Raw genomic sequence first — 27,755 nt, forward strand, 5'->3', positions numbered from 1 at the left:
GGTTTGATCAGGCTTTGATCTGGAAGGGAACGCCGAACTAGCATTTGTTGGACCTTTATTTACACGCCGAAGATGGTGATGTGGAGGAGGAGGAGCAGAGCAGTTGGTAAACTGGTCATTAGACAGTTTTGACTGCTGTTTGACATAATGTTGTCGACATAATATCCGTCTGATCTGCACTTGCTGCAGTCATCACCGCAGAAGGAGCAGGAGGTCATGCTGTTCCTCCACTCTGAATGATATGTCCTCATCGTCCTCCGTCCTGAGAGAGAGGGTGTCAAGGTCAGAGGTCAAAGGTTGACATGAGTCCATATGTTTCTAGTAGATATGTCCTTTCTGTGAACAAGTCTATTAAAAGTCATTATGTGTTACTGGCGTTTACTGTAAACCAGAGGATGCTGTGTTTGTTATTGTGTAGTGTGGTGTGAAGTGTGTAACATCTGTGTTCTCATAAGTTACATTAAACTTAGTAACAGGAAACGATTGATAGCATTAGTTTACATAAAAATAAGTGAAGGGGAAATAATTGTGAAACTACTTACTTGGTTCATAATAATCATAGATGACAACAGTGGCATCCTGGACTTTGCTGACTTTATACTCCAGGACCAGAGGAATCAGTTGACATATCGAGTCCGTCGTCACCTGGAAACACATTTACATTTTTAGACATTCACCTCCGTCAGAGTGCAGCATGTCCATAACACAGCATGTTTCAGCAGCGCTTACAGAGTCCAGGTACAGGGTCACTTTGCCCGGCTTTGTCTCCACTTTCTTTACGACATCGTCGGTCTGGAGGCCGGCCGGCGCCAGGCTGAAGCCGCTCAGCAGACCCACCTCGATGATGACCATGCCTGTGGCGTTCAGACCCAGAGCCTCTGACAGTCTGCAGAACAACGTCAAGGCATTAGAAAACTATATTTCATCGGTTAAAAACATATAGAACATTTTATTTGTCGGATACAATGACTTAACAAGAACTGATCTTTGTCAGAAGTGTCAAGAAACCTTGAGAAAGCACCTGAAAATACAAAATACAAAACTACTACCACGACTACATTTGTTTGAAATAATGTAAATTGTAATTTTAGGTGACAAATTCAAAATACATAAAAGTTCCAGGTAAAAGTAATAAAAAAAAGTAATTATAAATTAAAAAGTATTTGATGACATTACAATGACATTATCGTTATGATTATGATGATATAATAAAAACTTAAAATACATTATTAAATAAATGAATACTTTGACAAATGTATGATTAAAAATTTAAAACATGTCATCAGCATATTTAAATAGTTCTTAAAAACTTCATGGTTATTTTATCTATTAAAAATGACAATTTAATATCTCTTTCTGTGTAATCTCGTTCTCAGATTCACATCTGGTGTTTTTACTGTTTATTGTTCGACTTTACTGATGATGTTTCGTTCTGTAAACAGGTGTAATGAATGTAGGTATGATGTTGATTGTGTTGCTGGTTCAGGTGCATCATGCTGACGTCATGTTACCTGCTGCAGATTTCCAGCTGTGCTGAGTTCATTTGGTTGTCAAACAGCTCGATGTTCAGATGAAAGGCCTCACGTTCGTCGGCGTGTCGCCTCCTCCTCATCAGCTCCTCATTCCTGATGTTGTAAAACACGTTGAGCTGGGGTCGAACGAGGACAAGACGGAAAAACAGATAGTTTTCAACAAGGAAGAAGGAGTTCAAGCCACATGTTGTCATGTTGTTATTCCGTTCAGAGGAATCCAAGACTGGATGAAATGATTGTGATGTTACAATAAAGTAACGTCAAGGTGGTACATTATTCCCCAGACATATATGTATCAAACAGAAGAGCACAAAATTGATTTAAATGAGCCACACGGGGGTTTAGAAAAGACATGTGAAATAACTTTGAATCTACAAGACCATCACCAGTGCTACAGTCAGAACCAGTTTGTCTACAAAGACAAACCAGCAGATACTTTTCTGAAATCTGCCATGAGACAAGGGTTCTTCTCATTTCTTGGTTATGTGTCAACATATGTTATGTGTTGAATTGATGATCAAATGTGTAATTCATGGTACAATTATAACAGGATGAAATAATATTAGTTTCTTGACAACCGCACATGTTTTTTTTTTTTACGAAATAAGGTCTCATGCAGAACACGAGCCTCTTATCAATGTTGTAATAAACTTTAATTAGAACTGATTTATTACTTATTATATTAAACTAAAGGACTAGACATGTCCTGACAAGCATGAGTGCAGATTTTGTGCATATTATGGTAAAGTCGTCTTGTGGAAAAAAAAGTTTGCATATACACTGATGAATTCATGCTTTTGAACATTTTGTTTTGTTGTAATATGGATTTCACATTAGTTTGACCCTTCATGCTGTGGTACCTGAAACAGTGCGAGTCCTCGACCTTCTGCTGACACCTGCAGGTTCAGCTCATCTGGTCCAATCTGAAACAGAGCAACACTTTACAGATGACGGTGTTCTTCCTACAGATGAGTTTTATGAAGGGGTTTTCTGCTCCAACATTAAGTGGAATGACACCTGGGCGGTGGTGGAGTTTGACTTATTGTTATGACATTAAGCGGAAATGAAGATTTTTTTTTAACCAGCAAAATCAGGAGAAATTAAAGAGTAACTAAAACCTAGAGCTTTGGCTGAAGTGCCCGTGGAAATGAAAAAGAATGCACCTAGAACAAAATGATCAACCCCCTGGGAGGGGGGCTCAGAAATGGCCAGTCACGTCTGTCATCGGCTAATTTTCTGGAAAGACTTCTCTCTTTTCTTTGGACTTGAAATTAGCAGCATTAATGACTGATTATCTGGCGATAGCTATGTGCTTTATCTATAGTAATAAAATAGAGTAGAAACTCAAACATTTGTGAATTTGAGTTAAAATGGAAGGCTGGAATATGTGTATAATAGCAATTAGAATTACTGATTCAGGCTACTCTTCACCAATAGTCCTCTCTCTGCAGTCTGCAGAGTCAGGAGACGTTGGACTTATAACAGAAGCTGCCTCTATACATCACCTGACTCTGAATCCATCAAGAATACGATTAAATACCCATATCTATTAGTTTTCAATTGAAAAGTGGTTTGGGGGTTTAGATACTCTTTAACAAGTCTTTGATCAGGCTCATAGAACAACTGATTCATCACGTGTTCCCTGTTAACAGATGTGCCTCACCTCTCTGTGACCCGAGCTCTCACCGGTTATTGACAGCTTTTAATCACCAACAGATGCTGAATCACAGCTGCACATAATTGTTTCAAGCTGCTGCGTCTGATAAATGTGCGTGATGTCGGCGTACCTGCTGGCTCTGGTGGAGCAGGTAGTTGTCCTGGTGGATGTGGAAGGAGGCAACGGTGGTGGTGGGGTTGGCGTTCACTCTGATCATGAGGTCAAAGTCATGAGACGTGAGAGTTGCGAACACGGACAAGGCCTGCAGAGCCACGACTGTGTCCTGAGAGAGGAAAAAACAAGACTCAGAGTCATGCATCTGCTCCACAATATGTTATGCTGCAGCTCAGTCGTTGATGGACTTTTGCTTTGATATTTACTGCTGACTTCCTGTTTACATCTGTGTTGTTTTGTGAGTGTTTTCATCTGTAGAGAGTCATTTTTGGCTGACAAAGCCTGGGAGCAGCATAGTGGAAATGGAGCCACAGACACGGTATTTAGAGATTTGCTTGCAGCATCTGCCATGTGTGTGTGTGTGTGTGTGTGTGTGTGTGTGTGTGTGTGTGTGCATGCTAAAGGGGTTAACTGTCCCTTTAGTCACCGCATGCCCAGACGGCCACAGTCTCCTGCTGGAGTGACACCGCAGGGAATTTCTCCTTTTACATAAATGACCTGACACTTCAGACTGAGCTTTTAATCCTTCAATAAGGTCATTTTTATTTTTGATGTTTACATTGTGTGTTCTAAGCAGGGAGCAACTTCCTGTTCTGAAGAGTGAAGCCAAAGCTGAAGTGCCTCAAACTTGCATTCTCTCTACTGGCCATTGGTTACAACTGAAGATGTAAATCTTTAAAAACAGCTCACAAATATATAGTTTGATGTTTAAAAACACCTCAGTGGGATTGAGTGAAAAAAAAATGGTGTGTGTCTGTTCATGTTCAATCTTTTAACCTACCCATTCAGCCAGGCCTTTGATTGGATGGTTTATAGATTATTTTGATTTATTTATTATTATTTCATTCACATAATTTTATTGTATTTAAGTTTACATGTTTTATTCCATTTCATTGTTATGGTATTTATCACATATTATTATGATAAGTTATTTTTTCAATTCTACTTTATTGTTGTTTTATTTATCACTTATTTAATTGTATTTAAGATTAAAGATAAACATTTTTATTCTATTCTACATGCACTTTGAACTGCACTAACCTGTATGCTATACAAATAATATTTGATGTTTGTCATTCAGAGCAAGAGAGTGGCTGAAGATACATGAAGATAAAGATACACACTAAAAGTTCTTGTTATTAGATACCTTCACTAGTGCCTCACCTGAGTGCTCCCGAATCCTCCGTTGTAGTTTCGCTGTAGGCTGAGCCACTTCATCAGGGCGAGACCCTCCGTGATGTGACCCAGTTTGTGTTGAGCGAGCAGCAGGTAGGCGGCCATCTCAATGTCTGCAGAGAGAGGCTGCCACGACGGCGACATGCCGCGGTCTGAGGAGGACCACATCGGCACGCCATCTACTCACAGAGGAGATACAGACCTCATAAATATCCAGCATTGACTATAAAAGAGAAGCAAATACTCTAGAGTTACTTTGTAGATTCAGATTAATAGTACAAAATATAATCAACTAATAAATGATGACAAAACATTATAGGTTAAGCTACCCAGCAGAAAATAAAGCAATTAAAATGAGCTTCACCTGAACACATCAATGCATAATACTATTGTAAAATTGGTCCATTCTGTAAAATTAGTACTTTTACTCTTGGTACTAGTATAATTTGATGTTACTATTACTTAAAGGACTTAGCAGGGGAGACTGTCAGTAGGGGTTGGCGGATCGATCCCCAAATACCGATACTACCAATGTCTAATTTTTGAAGATCTATACTAGCGTAGCATCGATACCATATTCAGTATCTCTGTCTCTAAAAATGCTCCGTTGTGGTGAACATAGCATGCTACTCGCTACTCGCTTCTCCACTGCTGTTATCTTGTTGCTTGCACAGTCATAAAAAAAAACTTAATTCAGTGCTACATAAATGAATGATGCAATGCTAACCTTTGGTAAAAAAAAATGTAGTGGTCATAAAAATGTATTAAGATTTTGCTTATTGAAGATACATATACCTGATAAATCATGAAACACTGCGCTCCCCTTCATGAAAATTAGTAAGTTTGAACTGCTTTTATTAATTGAGAGTATCTGTATCAATATCGACAATTCTGTCCCAGTATAACTTTACTTAATTTTGCAGTATCGCCCACCTGTAACTGTCATACCCAGCTGCAGTAAAAAAAGACGAGGTTTTCTAAGGGACATGACGGCTTTTGTCCACAGTGACCAACAAAATTAGCAAAACATTCAAGTTTATAGTAGTAACTTTGAGTGACATTTGGAATATAGGACTTTAAATATTTTCCATACTGCTGGGTTGCTTAATCAACGACAAATTTTGATTGTATTTAATATTAAGGATGTGACTCTGCAAAGTCGCTCGTAACTTAAGCTGTCCAAATAAATGGAGTGGAGTTGGAGTAGGAGAATAAAGTAGCTTAAAACAGAAATGCTCAAGTAAAGTACAAGTACAAGTTGTACTTCAGTACTGTACTGAGTAAATGTACTGAGTTACTTTCCACCTTTGAAGATGATGAATTCCAAACTATGCACATACACACACACGCACACACACACACACACACACACACACACACACACACACACACACACACACACACACACACACACAGTGGTCATTGAACCTCTCATCTCAGCTCGTCCAATCAGCTCGTCGAGTGCCATGTCAGCGCTGGAGCTGCCAGCCAAAGCCAGAGCGTAGGTCAGCAGGCTGAGGCTGTAGTTACTGGAGACCCCGAGAGCCAGACGGGTCTCCAGGAACATCAGGGCTGCAGACACCTGGCTGCTGTACTGATCCTGACAGGCAGAGAGCAGGGAGGTAGAATTCACGACAAGACACAGCAGCAAGAAGCATGAAACGTATTTGAGCCTGAAAAGGTTTTTTACTTTTATTTATTCACATGCCATTACGTCACCAACAATGTTAGCTTGTCTGGCTAGAAAGTGGATACTTATTATACTACAAACTTCTTTACCTGCAAAAATATGGATAAACAGGATAAAAAAATTATTCTCTTACCATTGACTACCGTTTTTTCCAAAGTGGTCCACAGGAAGGGGAAGGCCTCAATGGAGACACCCTTTCTAAATGACCTCAAACCTAGTTTGACATTTCTGTACACAAAACGCTGACATATACACCGATACAATATACCTCTAGTAAAGTCAGTCATCTTTATCACAGTTTAAGTTGCACTCTCCTGAAAGGTGCAACAGTATTCAAACATCTCACCCTGATGTCACTGTCTTCCAGCAGCGCGATGACGACGTAGGCTGTGAGGGAGGCGGTGCCGTCCTGGCCTCCTTTAAGCTCGGTGTGGATGACCCGGCCCTGTTCCGGGAATCCCCCATCAGCTCCCTGCAGGACTCCTAACCAGGCCGCCGCTCTCTGCAGCACGTGGGCGTCGATGCTGATGAACGGCCGCGCCTGCAGGAAACACCTCAGCACGAAGGCAGTGAGCCTGTGGAGACGGAGTGTCTTTCATCAGTGTTTCTGAGGAGCGTCAAGTTCCTGCTGCATGGATGAACTGCTTTATTACACACCAGGTGCTTCCAGATGAGTCCTGCTCTCCGAAGGCACTGAAGGAGCCGTCTGCTCTCTGATAGGACAGCTCTCGCTCATAACCTGGCGGGCAGGACACCAGAGATTAAACGGACCACTACAACAACTTTTGTAGTAGCTAACGATTAGCAGCGGAGTTACAAAGCAGAGAGACAGACTAAATGAGTCAAATTCAACAACTTGGCTTCTCCCACACACTCTGATCACACCGTAGGAAAAAACAATGCTATCGTATGATGAGTGACAAATTTGTTTGGCTCATTTCCTGCAACAAGCAAGTTTCTGTAACATTAATGCAGTGGAATTAGCAAGCTAGCTACCTTGCTAGCAGACAGCTGCTTAGTTAGCTAGCTTGCTAATTCTACCATTTAATGCTACACTGGTTGGTGAAAATGAGTGGCGCGTGGTCCAAAGGTCTCTCCGTCTGACTCTGCAACCCCAGAGGACAAGATACCTAGCTTCTAACTAGCTACTTCGCTAACTAGCCAGCAATTCATTTCTGCGTCTTCTCTCTTCATGGTACATTGTGACTACGCTTCCCAGCACCATAACAACCAACAACAATCAGCATTTCATCCGTACTAGTCAATGACAACTGAAAACAGTTCAATATCCGTTCTACCTCTATTTTACTTCTATGGTTTGAAAATTGTTGGATACATTTGGGATGCATGTTCTTAGACATTTTAATGCAGAAATGTGACATATAACGTCAATGATTATTTTTTACTTTTGATAGTTTGAATACATCTTGCTGTACTTTTACGCAAGTAGATTTTTGTCATCCAGTTTTTATTCGAACAAAGTATTTTCACAGTGTGGTATTGCTTTACTTTTACTGAAGTAAAGAATGTGGATACTTCTTCCACCGCTCACAGAGTTCATGCTCGCTAGCAAACTGATAAAGTTACTTTAGTGTATCTCTGTCTGAAATCAATGGCTCATGGTCTCCTAATTCACCACACATCTTGATGATAGATCCGTAGTCATTGTGAACACTGTTTAGGTAGTGAAGTGTCGCTTTGTTACATAACGGTTACCCTTCAACATGAAGTCCATGGCTCTGTCTGTGGTCTCCTGGTCCGCCTGTCCCACAGCGCTCAGATACTGCAGGACGTAGATGTTCGGTGCAAAGTTGATCATGTTCTGTTCCCCGCAGCCGTAAGGCATCTGGATCAGAGAGTCGAGGCCAGTAATCGACGGGCCGAGGATGTCACCTTCATCACCATGGAAACCAGATAAATCAGATATGATTAAGGAGAAGAGTCAGTGTTTAAACAGGATGTCACATCGGGCTGTGAATGAAAACATGCTTCACCATAACAGCAGATTAACACAAATATTTGAATTTGGCTAAAATGCTCTGGAGGCGGAGACACTCTAATCTCACTAGCAAAACTCGGAGGGGGCACAGTAATGCGTTAGCCTTGATGGGAAACAACAGCAGATCTTTCTGATATTTTTATCTCAGATTCAACCTCTATTTACGGTTTCATTTATCATAAGCTGTTAATGTTTTAGACAATTTGTTTTTTGAGCTACTGTTGTTATAAGAAACAATGGAGTTTTTATCTTTAGCAGCAACATTCTAATCTAAATCTTTTTTTGGGCCACTTAAAAATAAATATTAAAGTTACAAAATGTATCAGAATTGGTAGGCTATTTAAAACACCAATGGGGTCAAAATATTTCTATATTAAAATAGACGTGAAACATTCAATCATAGAGGTTAGAGAAACTTTTAGGGCCCAAGCATGTTTGACCTACAAATGCCAGTTTAACTAGTGTGAGTGCTCCATAGCACGGTATACTTCCTTGGCTCTGGCACGGTTGGAAGAAGTGGGGTTGCTCATGTTCGAGCACAAGCACAGGCAATGTGGTCATGACGTATTATCGACAAGCCGTTCTGCTTATTATCGCTCAGTGCTCAACTGAAATACCCCGCTATCAAGATTATTTTTGACTCAAAATACTTTTGATGACTGTGCAAAACACAGATGGATTCTGGGTTGGGCTTGGGCATGCTTCAGGCTCGTGGTGTGAGGGGTACTGGACCGGGACTGGAGTGGGATATAGGGCGATGCTCAGTCTTTATAATAAAATGCCAAAATCTCCCCTCACATGCTCTGATACAGATGTTGTGTGTTTACTAGAAATATGTGCAGATGCAAATTGTCAGTAAACTTGCAGTCATGTTCTCTTAGTTGTTCTCTATTGTGATGACTGAGACGGGGCTTCATGGAAACTATGTAAACCCATGCTTGTGTTGTATTACAACATGATGAATGTACACGAGGTTACCATGCTCAGGCCCAGTTGGGCATGGATCAATGTGAGTGCAGGCTGACGGGGGAGTGGGGAGAAAGTAACCAAGTACATTAACTCTTAAGGCGAGTCCACATCGGACCGAAAATCGGCGTCTTTGAGAGAGTCGGCGTCCGTGACATGAGTCTACTTGGTGTGGTCGCTCGAATCGGCCCACGTCGGCGTTCATTTCAGCCGATTCAAATGTATAATCCGCCATTCGAGTCGGTCATTCTTTTACCATTCTGATTGGTGGAGGCTAGCAGCTTGACTAGCGAATCAGTGAAGCCCGGAAGTGACGATGGTAAACATACCAGATAAACAGTGGAATCGGGTTACATTTTACATTTTAGATTTTTCCGTTCAGAGAGTAATCACAACTACAGTCTACAACCTCACTCTGCTGACAACAGTGACTGGTGAGGACAGCGTGCTCTGTGTTATGGTCTAGAGAGGACCGGCTACTTCCGGTTTTCGTGTTTTTTGGCCCACAATACAGATTAGCGCCGCCTGTTGTTTTGGAGACATTACATCTCGCGCAAGCGCGGAACGTGGCGTCGGCTGTAATTCCGTAGGTGTGAACCGCCCATGTCGTTGTTCGAGTCGGCCATATTAAGTAGCCCGACTTCATTTACCGACGCGAGTCGGGCAGTTCTTCCGGTGTGGACACCCCTTTATACTGAACTGTTATAACTACAACATTAAAATACCCGTAGATGTTTGTGTTAGTAATAAAAACACAATAACTTAATATTCTATAATAATAAAACACTTTGAAAGGAGTAATTCTGCATATGGAGTACTTTTACTTTTGATACTTAATGTACATTTTGCTGATAATAGTTCTGTACTTTAAAGGATCTTCGTCCACCATGGTTTTTAAATGATTAGAAAGAAACCTCTGTGAGATATCACCTGCTCACTTTGCAGCACGAGGCCAGATTTAGCTCCGTGTGAAGTCATGTTTCCACCGATCACACAACGAATTACAACCAGCTGCTTCGTCACAAGTTTCCTCCTCACCGCTGACACTTAACCTTTAACATCACTATAACGCTGATTCTCACTGTTGTTATAAACATCTCCTGAGTTCAACACCTGCGCGTACAGGAAACTATGAGCTCAGCATGCGGTAGCTTCGTGTTGCACATGTGTGCCTCGTGTTGAACGTCTGCAACTTGCTACATGGAAAAAACAACATTTTAACTTCCTGCATGGCTTTCTGTTTTAACATGCGTGTTCCACAAAACATGAAGGAGTTATACCTCTGCTTATTATAATCCATGTTGTTTAGCAGACACAATGTTGGAGACGTGCTGGAGACCTTATGTAAGCAACAAACTGACTGTTTCTGTTGTCTGTCCAATTAAAACTTTAATAATAATAATAATAATAATAATAATAATAATAACTTGAATTTATATAGCACCTTTCATGAAACCTAATGATGCTTTACAAAAAGAGAAAACAAAAAACAATTCAAACAGACAACAAACACAAACAAAACAAACTGAGGCAGGTGACAGGGTGAGGGTAGGATGAAGGCTGTGGTGAATAGATGGTGTTTGAGGAGTTCTTTGAATTTGAGTAGGGATGAGGTGTTTGGGATGACTGGGGAGAGTGTCTCCGATGGTACGGAGTCTGGTGTGGGGGATGGAGAGCAGGCCAGTGTCTGAAGATCGGAGATTGTGAGACAGGGAGTATGGAACGAGGAGGTCAGATGTATTGAGGGGCGAGGGAATGGAGGGATTTGTAGGTGAGAAGAAGGATTTTGTATTTTATTCGGACGTTGATTGGAAGCCAGTGGAGACGGATGAGGGTTGGGGTGATGTGTTGCCAGGGCTTAGTGCGGGTGAGAACCCTGGTGGCGGAGTTTTGGACACATGTCCAGGGTTTTGGTGGATACCCCTTCAGGCCTATCTATTAAGAGCAGCTGGTTTAATTGTATATAAGTCATTGTTGGTTCTTCTCTAAGATGGTTAGAATATCAGCATGTTCACATTGTAACCGTGAGCATGTTGAAGTTAGAATTTAGCTCAGCTTCACAGAGCTGATAGCTTGACTCGTGGTTTCGCGTCATTATGGATTTGTAGTATTTTAAAGTAATAATGCATTGGCATTGTACAGATTCCTGGTGTTACCTATGCAGATGACCTGATGTTTGAGTCCCAGTCCCCTAGTTTGTTTTTTTGGCAGGCACTGTCATCAGGCCAAAATGTATAAGCCATATTGTGGGTACATTATTTAAATCTTAGATATATTTTATGAAAAATATATAAACAAGGGCCTGTACTTTAACACCCCAGAGAAGTAAATCTTTTTATTAGTTAGGAATCAACTCTGTCGTTTACCAGGAATCAGCCTGAGCCCTGAGGTGATCTGTTTCCCAGCAGGTGAACTCAAAGGTTTCCGTTGTGTTTACATACCGACGGCCATCACCGAAGCTCGCTCGCTGCCCTCCACAACATCTGCCGGGAAGCTGAAGCTGACTGCTCTGGAAAGGCTGGGCTGCGATGGAGAAACCTCAAACAGCAGTGAGGTGGAGAACAACTGCTCGAATCCTTCAGCCTGCAGATTCAACATGACCACACAAACAATCGTGGTGAGTAATGTTTCTGGGAAAGGCCGAGCTATAAAACAAAATCAAGTTTTCTTAGGTTAAAGACGAGCAACAGATGCGGGGCGGTTAGATTAGAAGAGTTTGTTTTGGAGCTGCTGCAGGTTGACAGATGCTCTGATAAACATAATCATATGACTTCAACTTCACTGCATATGATGTCTTGTTGACGAAGACGCACCGCAGCTGCTGTAAATACAGTTCTATCTTATCTTATTATGTTTGTGTGATACTAGCCTCTCCCAGGCTTTGTCTTTGAAGAGTATATACTATTCAAGGTTCCGTTAGAAACAAAACCTGACTGATTAGAGTTTGTCATGTTAGGAATATAGTGTCTAGTCTGTTTGCAAAAATGTATTTAAATAATTGGTAAATAATGTATGATCTACATCTAATAAAGATATGAACTTAGACTGTTCATAAGTGGACGGAGTCATCTTGACGTCGCCCATTGGTTTGCTGACATACAGTTTTGAAGTCTTGAGTTTGAGGCATTTTTGTAGTCGAGATCTAGGATTTTTGTCAACCAGTGAACAGACTGACTATATTTGGATTTTGGAGGAGCAACAGGTGAATCTGATGAACACAGGCCGCAGAGCGGCAACCTTACTGGATCTGGATCCATCTGGATTCTGGTGTGTCACTGTTAACAAAGTTAGCTTCAATAATTCAAAGTGTTAATATCATCAATTTAATTGATAGTGTCGTGATGCCGTCAAAATTGGTAGCCCCGCCCTAAATCACACCCTGCTTTATGGTCGATGTGACTCTACATGAACCATCATTGACTAAATGAACATCATGCTGGATTCAAGAAGAATTGAAACTCAAGATTGAGACCATAAACTCATGTTCACGTTAACTGAGATAATAAATCAAGAGAGAAGTAGGGTCATTTTTTCATATAGACTTCCATGCAATCAGTCTTTTTTTCGCCGCCTGATGGTCAGCAGAGAGAATGCAAGTTTAAGTTTTTTTCAGAACCGACGAATAATACTTTACCTTCTTGATGAATTGATGTGATAATTGCAGTCTCTTGTAACTGCATATTGTCTGTACTCCAGAGGCCAATTAGAGGTTTAAAGTCCTTATAGAAGTATTTCTTTAAAGTAAGTATCGAAGCTGCATATTTTTTGTGATTTACTTTGCTATAATACCAAATGTACCTATATTGCTCTAAATCGTCTAATTTTGGAACCACATACTTTAAACCTCCCTGGTTCTGTGATTTTCACCTTGACGAGCACCTTCCTGCGGACCAAGTCGGATGCTGCAGAAGACATGGCTTTCACCGAGACAATGATCTCTCCAAGGACCGACGGCTTGATGGGAATGAGGACAAAGGCGCCGCTCTGGCTCCCCACTGGCACCTTACGAACACTGGCCATAGAGAACTCCTCATTGTCCGGGAAGACAAACTCAAAGGATTCACTCTCTGCAACAATCACCGTGACCTGACAACAAAGAAGAGAAGGAGATTCCACCCAGATCACATTAAACAGAGGTCAGACAATATGAAGATTATGGGTGGAAACAAAAGAAGCATTTTGTTGTAACCAAATACCAAATTAAAACACAAATGTAGCTCGCGACAAGCTCTTTCTTAACTGTTATGTTTATGGATAATAATTCTTTATCTTGTCCTACGTGGTGACAGCAGAGTCATATAACATGTTAAAACCACTGATGATTATAGCAACTTGACACCTGAAACAGCTAAGCCTGTGAACCACATTCACTCCACAAACTTGTAATCCAACACCTGCTGTATTCTGCTGTTGGAGCACAGTGAAATATATCCCACTGTCAGAAAAAAGACTGATTTATAGGAGATATATCTTCTGGTCTGAGTTTTCCGGCATCACTTGAGTGACCTACATCACGATTCTTAAAACGCAGGTGTTTGGCAGCAGTCAAAGACCTCAGGTCAACTGTGTATTACGTCACCGAAAATATAGAGTACACATTGCTAAACTAAATGTCTGTATTCTGTAACAGAGTCAGGAAAAGAAAGTTTAGAAAGTTCCTGTGAACAGCCACCTTTCAAGGGTGTAATATCACTTTAAGCGTTTCCCAACACTAACTGGCACTGTGGAGGTGGAGAGGTGCAAGAGTCATACTGACTCCTGATTGATCCAGGTTTAATCATTAAACGTTTACAATATGGAGCCCTGTGGGAAAATTAGGCTGTTTTATGGAGCCCATCCAGCCCAGCTGCATGAAGAGGAGCAGCACACTGACCTCCAGGTCCTGGGGGAGGTAGTTGAACAGAATGACTTCCAGCAACAGCTCCTCTCCTCGGATGACGTAGGCCGGCAGATTCAAGGACAGGAAGAAATCCTGGAACACTGTGAGCTGCAAAGATAACATGGAAAATGTTATACAGTCTCAAAAAAACACAACATATAGTAATACCAACAACTGAACTGAACTGTGTAATAAAAGAAGTCAAAGCGTTAAAAGGTGCTTTAAACCGAAGAAACGGGTAAAATCATACTGAAACAAAACAGATAACAGAAGCAAAAATGAAACCAGAGACTTTTATAGGAAGCCATTTAAGTGATGTGAATACCTCTGCAGGCCTCTCTACGATGCCCAGGCCCAGGTTCTCAGACATGACAAAGGCTGTGGCTACCCAGGTTGTGATGCTGTCTGGTACAGTCAGAGGTATCTCTGATGAGTAGGAATCACTGCAAAAAAACAGATGAACATGCTTTTTTCATATAAAACAATGGTTAAAAAATAGGTTAGAAAACAACTGTATTTACCTCATATGAAACATGAGTTAGCTCTGCAGTGCCTTGCCAATTAAATCAAATGTGTTTGTGTTATATCAAAATAGTGACCAAGAAAAATTGCTGCTTTTGGCGGCATTTCTAAAACTTGTGTCAGAACTACTCTAATAAAAATATATAGACTTAAAGAAGGATGAGTGTTTGTTTGTCTTCTTTTTCTCACGCTCTAACCAAGCTCAATCATCTTTTCCCAAATCTAAAGTCAGAAATCCAGATTCAAAACGCACAATTTCATCTCCCTACCACCTCTCAACCAACATACCGTAAATGTTTTGTCTTTTAGTTAACTTTTCAAGCAAAACGGTCTTTGAACCTCATCTAAAACTACAGAGAAAACAAAAAACATTCTGTTTCTGAGGCTTCACCTTGTGTTGGTGTCCATCCATATCCAGGTCTCTGGAAAGTTCCAGCGCTCTTGTGGCTCCTGTTGTTGCTCCATGGATGGACTGTCTGTCTGGGTCAGGTCATGTATTCCCTCCCCTGCTGTTGAGAAGACAAGTGTCAGCTGCATCAGCTTCACGTAAGTGGCCATGAACATGGAAGCATGTGATAAACCTTACGAAATACAGGCTTTGGTGGTCCTCTCATCTCATGTAAACTGGCATCCGTCAACGCCACAAGATCACATGCCTGCACAAAGACATAAAACATTATACATGTCACTCCACATTTGGCTGGAAAGCTTTTTAAAGGTTGGTTTTTGACCTTCTGATGGTTTTGAAGGATTCGGTATCCAAATGAATACAAGGGAGGTGAGTGCATTTGTTACGTCAGAAGGACATTCATTTGAATAATCAAAAACTGTAACAAAGTACTCCTTAAATAGAGTAGTAGAAAAGGTCAGTACAGGATTCTGGTGATCGATGAAGCAGTGTGTCTCTGGGGAGGCTAACCTTGAAGACGGAGTATGGATCTCCCATTGTCAACATTTCAGAGTAGGCGTCAGCCAAAGTCTCATCGTACTTCTTCATCTCCTTCGCCACCTGTGAAGACAAAACAAAAAAATGCTGTCGTCAGAGCTGCTACTGTTGCAGCCCACAAAGAGCAACACAATACACCGGGACACAGAAAGGGCACTTATTGTTTAAAACCTGCTTGACTGAGCTGGGATAAAAACAGTGGATGGGGCCTCAGTTCACGTTGAACCGATACTGGGGTGGGGAGGCAGCAGATTGGGTTTCATAGAAATACCTGCAGGGGGTGTAAGGAAAAATATGGGTGGACATGTAGCTAAAAAATAGTTGGAAAATAATAAACCAGAGAGAGTTATGGAAGCGTCTGGTATTTACAGATCACTGGATGGACTGTAAATGACAAAGCAGGTTATGGGACAATCAACAAATTATTTATGAAAGACAGGAAACATGACTCAAAGCTTCAAAATGTATCTCTTTGACTGAACACTGATTAAAAGGTTGCTTCAACCAAGGTATTGGAAAAACTGGGACAATGTGAGCAAATGATGACTCAGATGTTGTTCTCACCATCCACTCTGTGATGTCATTGTATGATCCCTTCCACTTTGTCGCCTTGTCGACCACCAGGATGCCGACCAGAGAGGCGGGCTCCGCTACATCAACCCTCAGGGTGACTTCTTCAGATGGCCTCCTCCTAGTTTCGCTCCAGCTCAGAGTCACCTGCCAATCATATACCTCCATCATTACGTCACATAGAATCATACAAAGAAAACATTTAATTGAGCAACGCCCACAGAAAACTGCGTCACATATATGTGAAATAAAAAAATCATAAATATTTTGTTTTTTAATTTAAAAAATAGTCAGCCATCAAGATGAATAAATCTGTAAAAAATTCTCCCATGAAGTTTTGTACTGCATGTCAATGTCACACTTGGCCCAGCCAGCCAATCATATAGAGCAGAGGTGGGCTTTACTACTTAACCACTTGTGGCTATTTAATTACTACAGTTTATTTCACTTTGAAAATTGTTTGAAATTGTGTTGACTCTTGAAATTTTGAGCGTATTCTAGTCCTGCTCAATGTTAAGTGTCCTGAGATGACTTCTGTTGTTTGACACTATAAAATTGAATTGAATTGAATATATCATGTAAGGTGACATTGGGTGTTTGAAAGGCGCCAACAAATAAAATGTATTATTATTATTATTATTATTATTATTATTATTATAAATATAAAAATGACAGTCCCTGCTTTGTCCACGTAGAAGATTATTGTATTAAGTATTTTTCCAAATATTTCACAAACTTCTGACATGGTTTTTAGACTTTTCAACTTGGTTGTTACTGTTAAGCTAGTTAGCGCTAGCTCCTGGTTTCACCACCTTCGTAACTTCATTCAATACCCAGAATCAACCTTTTTTTAATTGAGCAAAACTAAATTAAAACAACTGGGACAATGAGTCACCTGATTTTTTAAAGTTTGGGCAATGGGTAGGTGCAGCATGTCGTTGACGATCTCGCCATTGGGATGTGCACAATAGACGATGATGCAGGCCACAGGAGCCCAGGTGACTTCTGGGATCAGGGTGAGAAGACCGGAGCTTTTCCCGGCAGAAACCACCTGACCTCTGGATTTCACCTCCACACACAGAAGAAAAGACTTCAGGCCTTAATTATTTTATACATGTTATACTTACAGAGTAACTAAACCTCACAGTTTGGGATGAAGTGCCTCTACCCAAGAAATAATAAAAAAAAAGAAATACCTATAGACAAGAAAAAAGTATCCACATGTGCGGGGGGAGAGACAAGCCCAGGAAGGCATATAGCGAGGCTGAATTCGGCTCCTTTTTTTTAAATATACGTCACCTCTAAGGTGGCGAGAGACAGTTTTTTTGGTGTATATTATTTTAACATGTAACAAAACTTTATTGTTTTCAACTTACATGATGGTCCTTTCAATTAGGTTATGCAAGTCGCTAGCGCTAAGCATGCTGGCTATGATTATCATTATGGATATGGAAGTAAGTGCTATAAAGTTCTGTTATAGTGACAAACTACAGTTTAAATGCTTATAAACGCTTGTGAATTCAAGTTCACATGCAAGGCTGGGATAAGTGTATGCTAAGGAGGTGTGTTAGCAATCAGCTTTTCACAGGCATACGCTCCAAATTAGCCCAATAGCAAAATCACTTTGCCCATATATAATACAATGTTGAATTTAAATACTTTGCACTTACACACTTCTACAGACTAACACGTTGTTACTTTGTATTGATAATTGTATTGATATAGCACCTCGGTTATATACTACTAAAACTTGTGTCCACAAAGTGCTACGAGGTGTAAAAAATCACAAAAGATTTGGAGTAGAAACAGAAAGCTGTTCAACATAAAACATCATACAATCTTATCTAGATCATTTGAGAAATTAAAGTTTATTCCACAGTCCACAAATAAATGTAATATATTGTGTAAATTAATATTTGAGTGTCATGAGGTTGTACTCACGATGTAGTGAATCTCAATCATTGGAAAATTACTCTCGACGGTCAGCACGAGAGCTGAACCAATCTGAAGGAAGAGAAGATTATGACATAACATGTGTAATGATTGTAAGTGCATGGTTGAAGTCAGTGTACATCCTGTTTTAACAGCATTCACGCAACGCTTGACGGATAAAACTATGTGAAAGAGATGCTCCTCATATTTACCAGTGGAGGACTGGAGGGTTTTTGAATCTGCAGGTAGGAGTGACTGGGGGATGTGTAGCTTCGATAGAGTTGTAGAGTGTCATGGCTGTCCTCAAAATATGCCTGCAAACAAACAAACAAACAAACAAACAAACAAACAAACAGATAAATATGTTCAAGTCTTTCATTTTATTTCCTGGTGTGAATTCATCTTACAGAAAATCTTTTGGGCGCACAGCTAGCTTTTTGTAAAGTTGTGCAAAATTTGATTTCATCATTCAAAAGAAAAGGTCACAACGTCTCCAATTTTGTGCAGAGCTGAGGTTGCAGATGAATGAATGGATGGTTGTTATAATATTAGTGGTTGAAATATGTTGGAACTCGCTAATTTAAGGGTCTAATTCAGATTTAAAGGTTCCCCTATGGAGTTTTCTTGTAAACAAAACACAAACGTTCTGTTTAAATTCAGTCAGTCAAAACTCATGCTGTGCATCCTTGCATTGTTTGATACGTGTGTTGGATGCATTTCCTTTCTCATAAAACATTTGCAAAGACAATTTTTCATGCATTTTAAATCCTGCATTTACTATTGGCATATTGTTGTATAATATTATTGTAGCATATAAACATGGGTTACAAATATCAAAGGATTGGAAATGGATTGTTTTTTTATAAAGCTGATCCCAATTAATTTGAAAAGAGTTCAATTAGTGTCAATTGAAATCTGTAAACAGCAGCTTTTGTTTTCCTTCTATGCAGATGATACACCGCTTTACACTCTCTTTACACAATGAGTCCTGTCAACAAAGGAACTTTGTGGTCAAACTTCACACTATAGATCGATAGTAAAGTAATCCCTAATGGTAGGTTGTAATGTTCATGGTGCATAGTGGCACGGACATTGATGTACTTGTCTGTTTTGTACCGATAAACAATACAGTACTGGAAATAATACAGAAAATGTAGGCTAAATTTCTTTCTCTGTTTCTGTTCAAGCACTGCATTGCACACTCAACACAGGAACGCGACACATTGTTTGACTATGAGTATAAAGGAATGCCGTTGAAGGTGATAAAAAGATCATCTTACATCAATCATGAGAGTATCCGTTTCATTCATGAGCTGTATGTTGAGGGGTATGCATCCGTCTGCAGGGATAGGAAACTCCATTTCTTCTGGCAGCATCTCCTGCGGATGGGGACTCACAGCTCCCCAAGGGCCCGAAATGTTGGCTTGACGAGGCATCATTTCTTTCTCCCTGTCCATTTCCCAACTCCAATGACTTTGCTTTCGCTGCATAACTGACACTTGAACCACCTTACTCTGATCCTCCAGTGACAGTGGCTGATTGTTGTATGTAGATATTTTCAGCTACAAAATCAAGACAATTTATAAAAATATGCCTTTCACATTTACATTCATTCAATAAAGAACAGCGTGTTAAATCTGTTGTGTGATGCAGAATATGAATGTGAATGTCCTCAATATACCGATTAGAAATGTTGGGCTATTTACAGAACAGAGTGTGCTGCGGTTGGCAAATAGGTGATTTGAACCCATTGAACCAACACAATAAAAAACAATTAAAAATACATTTAACTCAATAAAGTTGATTATATTTAATAAGAAAAGGAAATGGAAAGTAAGTTAATTTATAAAAAAAGATTTGCTTTCCTTACCATGGCAGCGAAATTCAGAGCAGGTCTTAATATTTGGGTATAGCCATCAAAGGAAATTTTATATCTGGACTTTGCCAAAGACACCTTTGCTGTGCTGTTATATGTGAGACCTGAAACATGAAAAGCAGAAATATATCGAGACTGTCATCTCCCTAAAAATGACCCCAGTGTGATAATTACGATGGGAGGAAGTCAGGTGTAGTGGTATAAAGAAAGACAGAGAGTCTGTGTGGATGGGTCAAACCAACATAGGACTTTCAATCAGTAGGCCGGTATTAGAGTCCCATGTAAGTCAGCATTGACTTATTTTCACTTACGTAACATACTAATCTGACATCACATAGCTTTACCTACATATCCATTTTTGACTCTGTGGCTCTGTTTCCTCAAGGGTGAACACTGTCGAGATGTCTTGCAATTAATTAATGGCTCAAATATGCAGGGTCAAAATTCACCAAATTTAACTTTTCTATCATTACCCCTGGGGAAAAAAAACAATCATTGCTGCAAGTTCACTGGAATTAATTGATTTCACCATGAACGTTTGCAGTTTTACATGCTGAATCTTTGACTTATTATGTTATTGCTGGCCTAAAGAGTAGCACAACTTAAATACACTCAACAAAAATATAAACGCAACACTTTTGTTTTTGCTCCCATTTTTCATGAGATGGACTTAAAGATCTAAAATTCATTCCAGATACACAATATTACCATTTCTCTCAAACATTGTTCACAAATCAGTCTAAATGTGTGATAGTGAGCACTTCTGCTTTGCTGAGATAATCCATCCCACCTCACAGGTGTGCCACATCAAGATGCTGATCTGACATCATGATTAGTGCACAGGTGTGCCTTAGACTGTCCACAATAAAAGGCCACCCTGAAATGTGCATTTTTTTGCTTTATTGGGGGTCTGGGGACTCAGAACCAGTCAGTATCTGGTGTGACCACCATTTGCCTCATGCAGTGCAACACATCTTCTTCGCATAGAGTTTATCAGATTGTCAATTGTGGCCTGTGGAATGTTGGTCCACTCCTCTTCAATGGCTGTGCGAAGTTGCCGGATATTAGTGGGAACTGGTACACGCTGTCGTATACGCCGGTCAAGCACATCCCAAACATGCTCAATGGGTGACATGTCCGGTGAGTATGCTGGCCATGCAAGAACTGGGACATTTTCAGCTTCCAAGAATTGTGTACAGATCCTTGCAACATGGGGCCGTGCATTATCTTGCTGAAACATGAGGTGATGTTCATGGATGTATGGCACAACAATGGGCCTCAGGATCTCATCACGGTATCTCTGTGCATTCAAAATGCCATCAATAAAATGCACCTGTGTTCTTCGTCCATAACAGATGCCTGCCCATACCATAACCCCACCACCACCATGGGCCACTCGATCCACAACATTGACATCAGCAAAGCGCTCACCCACACGACGCCACACACGCTGTCTGCCATCTGCCCTGAACAATGTAAACCGAGATTCATCCATGAAGAGAACACCTCTCCAACGTGCCAGACGCCATCGAATGTGAGCATCTGCCCACTCAAGTCTGTTACGGCGACGAGCTGGAGTCAGGTCAAGACCCCGATGAGGACGATGAGCATGCAGTTGAGCTTCCCTGAGACGGTTTCTGACAGTTTGTGCAGAAATTGTTTGGTTATGCAAACCAATTGTTTCAGCAGCTGTCTGAGTGGCTGGTCTCAGACGATCTTGGAGGTGAACCTGCTGGATGTGGAGGTCCTGGGCTGGTGTGGTTACACGTGGTCTGCGGTTGTGAGGCCGGTTGGATGTACTGCCATATTCTCTGAAACGCCTTTGGAGACGGCTTATGGTGGAGAAATGAACATTCAATGCACGAGCAACAGATCTGGTTGACATTCCTGCTGTCAGCATGCCAATTGCACGCTCCCTCAATGCTTGTGGCATCTGTGGCATTTTGCTGTGAGACAAAACTGCACATTTCAGAGTGGCCTTTTATTGTGGGCAGTATAAGGTACACCTGTGCACTAATCATGATGTCAGATCAGCATCTTGATGTGGCACACCTGTGAGGTGGGATGGATTATCTCAGCAAAGCAGAAGTGCTCACTATCACACATTTAGACAGATTTGTGAACAATGTTTGAGAGAAATGGTAATATTGTGTATCTGGAATGAATTTTAGATCTTTAAGTCCATCTCATGAAAAATGGGAGCAAAAACAAAAGTGTTGCGTTTATATTTTTGTTGAGTGTATATTTAAGCTAAAATGAGGACATTACTTCAGTGTCCTCGCAGGTTTATCATTGCAAAGTCCCATGAATAAGAATTGATTACCTGTGAGGTGATCAGTCACATGAACCACAATCTTTAGCCAGTCTTTGTCCATGTGTCCTTCATAGGAGGACATTTCCAAAGCTCTTTTGCTCATTGTGTAGTAGTCGTAGTTGGGAATGTCAAACATGAAGTATGTGGTGCCGTCGATCTAAATCGAAGTAACAATGAAGCCAATAAGGATATTTATAGATAATTTAAACAGTCAAAAATAATGTTAAACACTTTTCTGTTTGTCTCAACAACAACAAAAAACAGACCAAAGTATTTTATTTATACTGATATAAAATGTCAAAAAATGTATAAATCCTAAAAAAAAAATTAAAAAATTTTTTTACTTAATATATTACTGTTGTAATCTGCTTCAAAAGCACTGGGTTTGGACAAAACCCATAACTAACATTTACACAGAAAAGGGCAGGGAACACTTAAGATAATGTTAAGATAATGTTTATTTATTGGTGTAATCTATTATCTTATCAATATTTTCCTCACTCTGCTTCCAAATGACAGTCAATAGCTTTAAATAAATGACACACCTCATATTGTTCATCATAAGATCCTTCAATCCCATAAATCCTATGGAGAAACGTTATGTTGACGTGTCCCTGAACAGGCTTGCCATACATGTACCTGAGGAAGAACACAAACATGTAAATGTATGCAGTAAACTGTGTTGAACAGTGTAACACAGAGGTAAAAAGGTTCTTACTTTGCTGTGATGGAGCCCGACAGAGTGTCTTTGTGATAAATGACGTCCGGAGCTTCTATCAAAACTTCAAACTTTGGCAGCGCTGCAACCAGACAGTGAATGGAGCTGAATAAAACTAATGGTCATGTGTTTTCAACCATCGTTGTAATAACATATACATTTAAAAAAAAGTGACAGGAGCAGGGAAGATAAAAAGCCTGTTTGTTAGACAATAAAGCTTTTAGATGTTCAGTAGAGTTCAGAGAAAACGTACGTACTGTAATGAGCCACGTTGAAATGCTTCTCAGTTGAAACACTCTGTAAAACACACGACAGTTAACACTTTGCATTTTAACAACAATATGATCTTTGCTCTGATAGCATCTCCAGGGAAAACACACTCTTTATCAGTTTTTGAATTAAACATGAAACAAACAATGTGACAATATTACAGAATTAATAATTTAATAATAATAAAAAACAACAACAGCAGCTAAAAGGATGTTACTTAAATTTAAACTAAACTAAAAAAAGTAAAACGAGGTAAAAAAAACGTATAATAATATGTGCATACATACATATACTCCTATATAGATATTAACTTACACACACTGAATATAAATCATAGTTGCATACCATGAATAAACAAAGCAGTAAGTAAATAATTAGGTAAGAGGTTACTTTCCCTCCATATTCATAGAGCCAGTCATTCATTACTCAAACATCCTCCTCTCTTCAGCCTCTTCAGACATATCTTCATGCTCCATGACGTAAATGAAAGTTTCTCAGCTACAATCAAAGCCTCCCTTTTACTTTTAAGAATGTATGTGATTTTCTGCCTTGAGAGGCAGGAAGACATCTCCCTGAGCCACTGGCCAAAGCACAGTCTCCTTATATTCTTCTTGACTTTTTCACACGGCAGTTCTATGGGCAGACTTCACTTCCTGCCATCCATCTGAATTTAGCGCGTTCGCGATGCAGCACTGTGACGTCACGAGAAACCAACCTATAAAGCTATGAGATGCTTAACATTGGGGAAGCACATGTTTCAGTAAGTCTTTCTTATTTTGTGGGGATTTTAAGGATTGGACAAACCTTATATTTTCTACCCACCATGTCTTTCTTTTATTCAATGTTTAGTGAGCATTAAAGCCTCGGCTTGGGGGGTATCTCCGCAGACTTTAAGTCTCCTTAAAAGGGCGACTTTGAGGGACCCTGAAGTGACTGATAGGGAAAACAATTTGTACAATTGGCCCCGTATTGTGGGAGAACATCTCAAATGGCAGCATCCACTCAAAGTGCTTGTTTTAGCACTGTAAGTTACTGCGACCGTCACCATCTTGGGTTTTTGGAATCAGAAGGTACTCGAGTGGGTGGAGCTAAGCACAACCCCACATACAAGCATGTAAACAACATACAACAGATGCAGCAGACTTACACCGACTATGGTGATGACGGTCCATTCACCCAGAGGAGGGTTTTCAGACAGCTGAAACTCTTTGGACACGACCCCGAGGGCGCCCTCCAGAGACAGCCACTGTCTGAGCAGGTTTCCCCTCGGGTCCTGGATCAGGGACCACGTGGATACAGAGACATTAAATGAAGCTTTATGATGGAGGACAGTGACCACGAAACCAACACAAAGGCCAAAACATGTTTTCATCATGTTGTGCAGGAAGAAGTCCTGAACTTTTAAAGGAGCAGTTCACCCAACTCCCCTCATTCCAGTGGAAGCCTGCACTTAAAATGTGTATATAAAATATATATTCCATCATGTATCCACCACAAAAAAAGAGTCATGAGACTGGGCTGAAATTCTAACAAGCACTTCTGATTGTGATTATCGTGGTCTACGGTTTTATTTTTGGGTGAATTCAAACTTGTACTGCGGTTAGACAGAATATGTTTGGTGTGCTGAAATATAAAGACGTGGTTTATGTAAACGGTGCATTTTTAGCGTAAAATAATAATAATAATGTTGGAGTGAGACTCACCCTGACGATGATGTCCACCGGGCTGACGTACGGCTTCCCGTCGGGGTGAACAGACACAACTCTGATCCTCACCTTCTGCCCGGGTCGATAGTTCAGTTTGTCCGTCTGAATGAAGGTGGACAGGTCTTTGGGGTTGAAGTGCAGCTGTGTTGAGTTGAAGAAAACCTCCATGCCGCCTACATGACCTTTGACCTCCAGGCTGTAAGGGTACATGTGGCTGGTCTCACTCTCGTGGATCTGCAGGGGTTCAACATTTTTAGGATTTGAGTCAACTAATAAGGTGAGGATGCCAGTGCACCCCAGGGTGCTGGAATAGAGACTATTTTACTGACAGATAAGATTATCATCTGGTGCTGATGAGCGAAGAACTCAGCTTGGTTCCACCGATCAACAGTAATACTAGTCAGGACTAGTTACTGGATATAAAAATGACAATATTAATGAATACATTTCTATTTCAAGATACAAAAAATATTTCCATAATCATACCCATTCCCATACATATAATTCATGATCAGATAAACATCAGAGAACAAGTGAACAAGTATATCAGAGAGTAAATTACTTACTGTGGAGCTATGAGCTAAATGCTAATATCAGCATGCTAACAGGCTCGCTATGACCATGCTAACATGCTAGTAGCTAATATTTAGCAGGTGTAATGTTGACAATGTTTATCATCCAACCCCGTTTTCTACAAAATGTTGTTCCCGTACAATTAAACTGCACTCTCAATTACGTTCCCACGAAAATGTGTTTCAAAAGCACTGGAGGAAGTAAAACCTTGACCTGATGGTGGCGCTGGATGAAATGTCAGCTGATCAACGCAGTTATTAAAACTGCACTGCTAGCAAGGCTGAACACATTAAAACTGAGAATAAAGACATACTTACAGGTGGTAAAGTCAGCAGCTCGGTTGAATCTATAAAGACACATTTTGAGAGTTAGGTTTTTTAACTACACAAACTTAATTTAAATCATATGTCTGCTGATGACACACAAAAGGTTTTACCTCCGTCAACGGCAGTAGACTTGGAGGACACGATCTGGTTGCCATGGACGATGTTAGCCGACACGGTGACCGGAGAGCTGGTCAGGATGGTGACGGACAGGGATGTTGGGACTCCAGGACGGAGGACTTTGGAGACCAGCACCAGGTAGACCGTCTGAGGGTCTGGGCTGAGAAACCATACCGGTCAGGTTAAATACACAAAGACAGAAGAGTCTGAATTAGGAATACTCTGTGGATTATCATCCAGACCAACAAGGAGGACATATGGAAGCCCATTTACGCCAATGTGAAACAATAAAGATCATGACTTAAATCAAATGTATCATAAATATTTCAAAATAACAACATGGTTAATCAAAATGATTAGTTTGTAACTCAACAAATTAAGACCCTTTTTTCAATAATAATAATAATATTAATAATAATAATAATAATAATAATAAAAGTATGTAAAAATAATGAGTTAGTATGAAAGATATGACTAATTTAGTATCTTGAAATAAATTGTCTTAGAATTTCAAAAATAATCAGAAACATCCTCAAAATAAAGAGTGTATCTCAAAATAAAAAGAAACCTTAATGGCTTAGACTCTGGAAATGATGACTAGGTCATTTTAATATCTCAGTTACCGAGAGTTAATATCTCAAAAATAATGACTTAACGCAACATAACAAGAAGCTTTCTCAACATAATGACTTAGTATCTCAAAGTGATTAGTTACCTCAAAAATTATGAGTTTGTATGAAAAGTACAGCTAGTATCTTAAAAAAACTAAACTTAGTTAATCAAAATAAAAACGTAATATTTCAAAATAATGAGTAAATATCCCAAAATAACGAGTTAGTATGACAATTATAGTTTTATAATTATAGTTTCTCTAATTAACTGTCCTGCTGCCACAAAAACTCACTAGTGCACCAAATGTGGATTAATCCGCCGCTTAAAATAGTCCCCAACAGAGGAACTATTTCCTCCTTGTTTGATAAAAAGTGATCTTGGTTTGAACAAGAACAACAATGATAGTGAAGCTAAATAAGATTGGATAACGCAAAGTTGAGCCCAAAGAATATATAACCAGATCCTTTAAAATAAATATTAAAATACGATAAAGATTAGCATATATTTTACACAAAACTCCAGTAATAGACACTAAAATGTGGAATAAATACAGGATAACTGTGCAAAATGGCTGTTAAAACTACAAATAATGTGTTGCATTTTTTAATTGAAATGATAAAATAATAATAAATAATAAATTTAAAATAATAAAAGATGCATGGGATTATTATGAGAGATTATGGTTTTTCTTATCGTTCCTATCCTTACATTAAATTCCATTGGGACAATAAGACAGTTGACCTGTGATGGTTTGTTCAATATGTGAGTGATAGCTTGTTAAATTTTACTATTTAGAATATATTTTATTTTATTTTAAGTAAACAGTCACCCCAGAGACATTCAGCGATAAACAGATATGTCAGTTTTGATGGGAAATAAAAACGTATAGATTGACCCTTAAATACTTTCCCTGGCGGTACCTGCACCTGCTGTTTATCAGTGTGTGTGTGTGTGTGTGTGTGTGTGTGTGTGTGTGTGTGTGTGTGTGTGTGTGTACCTGTGTGTGGTGTGCTGGGCGGCGGTGAGGATGATGAGGCCGAAGAATCCCCACACCTGGAGACGCTCCATTTGCATGAATGAACCTCACTCCACAGGGCTTCACTCAGTGCTGGGAGCAGGTGATGTCGGGGACAGCCTTCATACCTGGAGACAGTGACCCCTCCTCCTCCTCCTCCTCCTCCTCCTCCTCCTCCTCCTCCT

General features: G+C 40.0%; 1 protein-coding gene across 1 annotated transcript; it reads right to left on the reverse strand.

Moving 5' to 3' along the window:
• Nucleotides 1-27,623, reverse strand: cd109 (CD109 molecule; the record flags this gene model as incomplete). The annotated part of the gene is made up of 33 exons (XM_084030498.1): nucleotides 1-262; nucleotides 543-645; nucleotides 730-886; nucleotides 1,512-1,648; nucleotides 2,393-2,455; nucleotides 3,320-3,472; nucleotides 4,528-4,718; nucleotides 5,968-6,139; nucleotides 6,576-6,804; nucleotides 6,887-6,968; nucleotides 7,946-8,122; nucleotides 11,636-11,777; nucleotides 13,062-13,280; nucleotides 14,068-14,181; nucleotides 14,399-14,516; nucleotides 14,987-15,104; nucleotides 15,182-15,251; nucleotides 15,515-15,604; nucleotides 16,106-16,258; nucleotides 17,007-17,180; nucleotides 18,053-18,115; nucleotides 18,256-18,357; nucleotides 19,324-19,605; nucleotides 19,914-20,023; nucleotides 22,243-22,390; nucleotides 22,779-22,872; nucleotides 22,952-23,033; nucleotides 23,209-23,248; nucleotides 24,369-24,494; nucleotides 24,925-25,161; nucleotides 25,818-25,846; nucleotides 25,937-26,103; nucleotides 27,553-27,623. The coding sequence occupies 33 exons, from the start codon at nucleotides 27,621-27,623 to the stop codon at nucleotides 60-62; spliced, it is 4,416 nt and encodes a 1,471-aa protein (XP_083886624.1). The 3' UTR covers nucleotides 1-59.
• Nucleotides 27,624-27,755: the final 132 nt, after the last annotated feature.

Source organism: Eutrigla gurnardus (assembly GCF_963514095.1).
Source record: "Eutrigla gurnardus genome assembly, chromosome: 16".
Taxonomy (NCBI): Eukaryota; Metazoa; Chordata; class Actinopteri; order Perciformes; family Triglidae; genus Eutrigla; species Eutrigla gurnardus.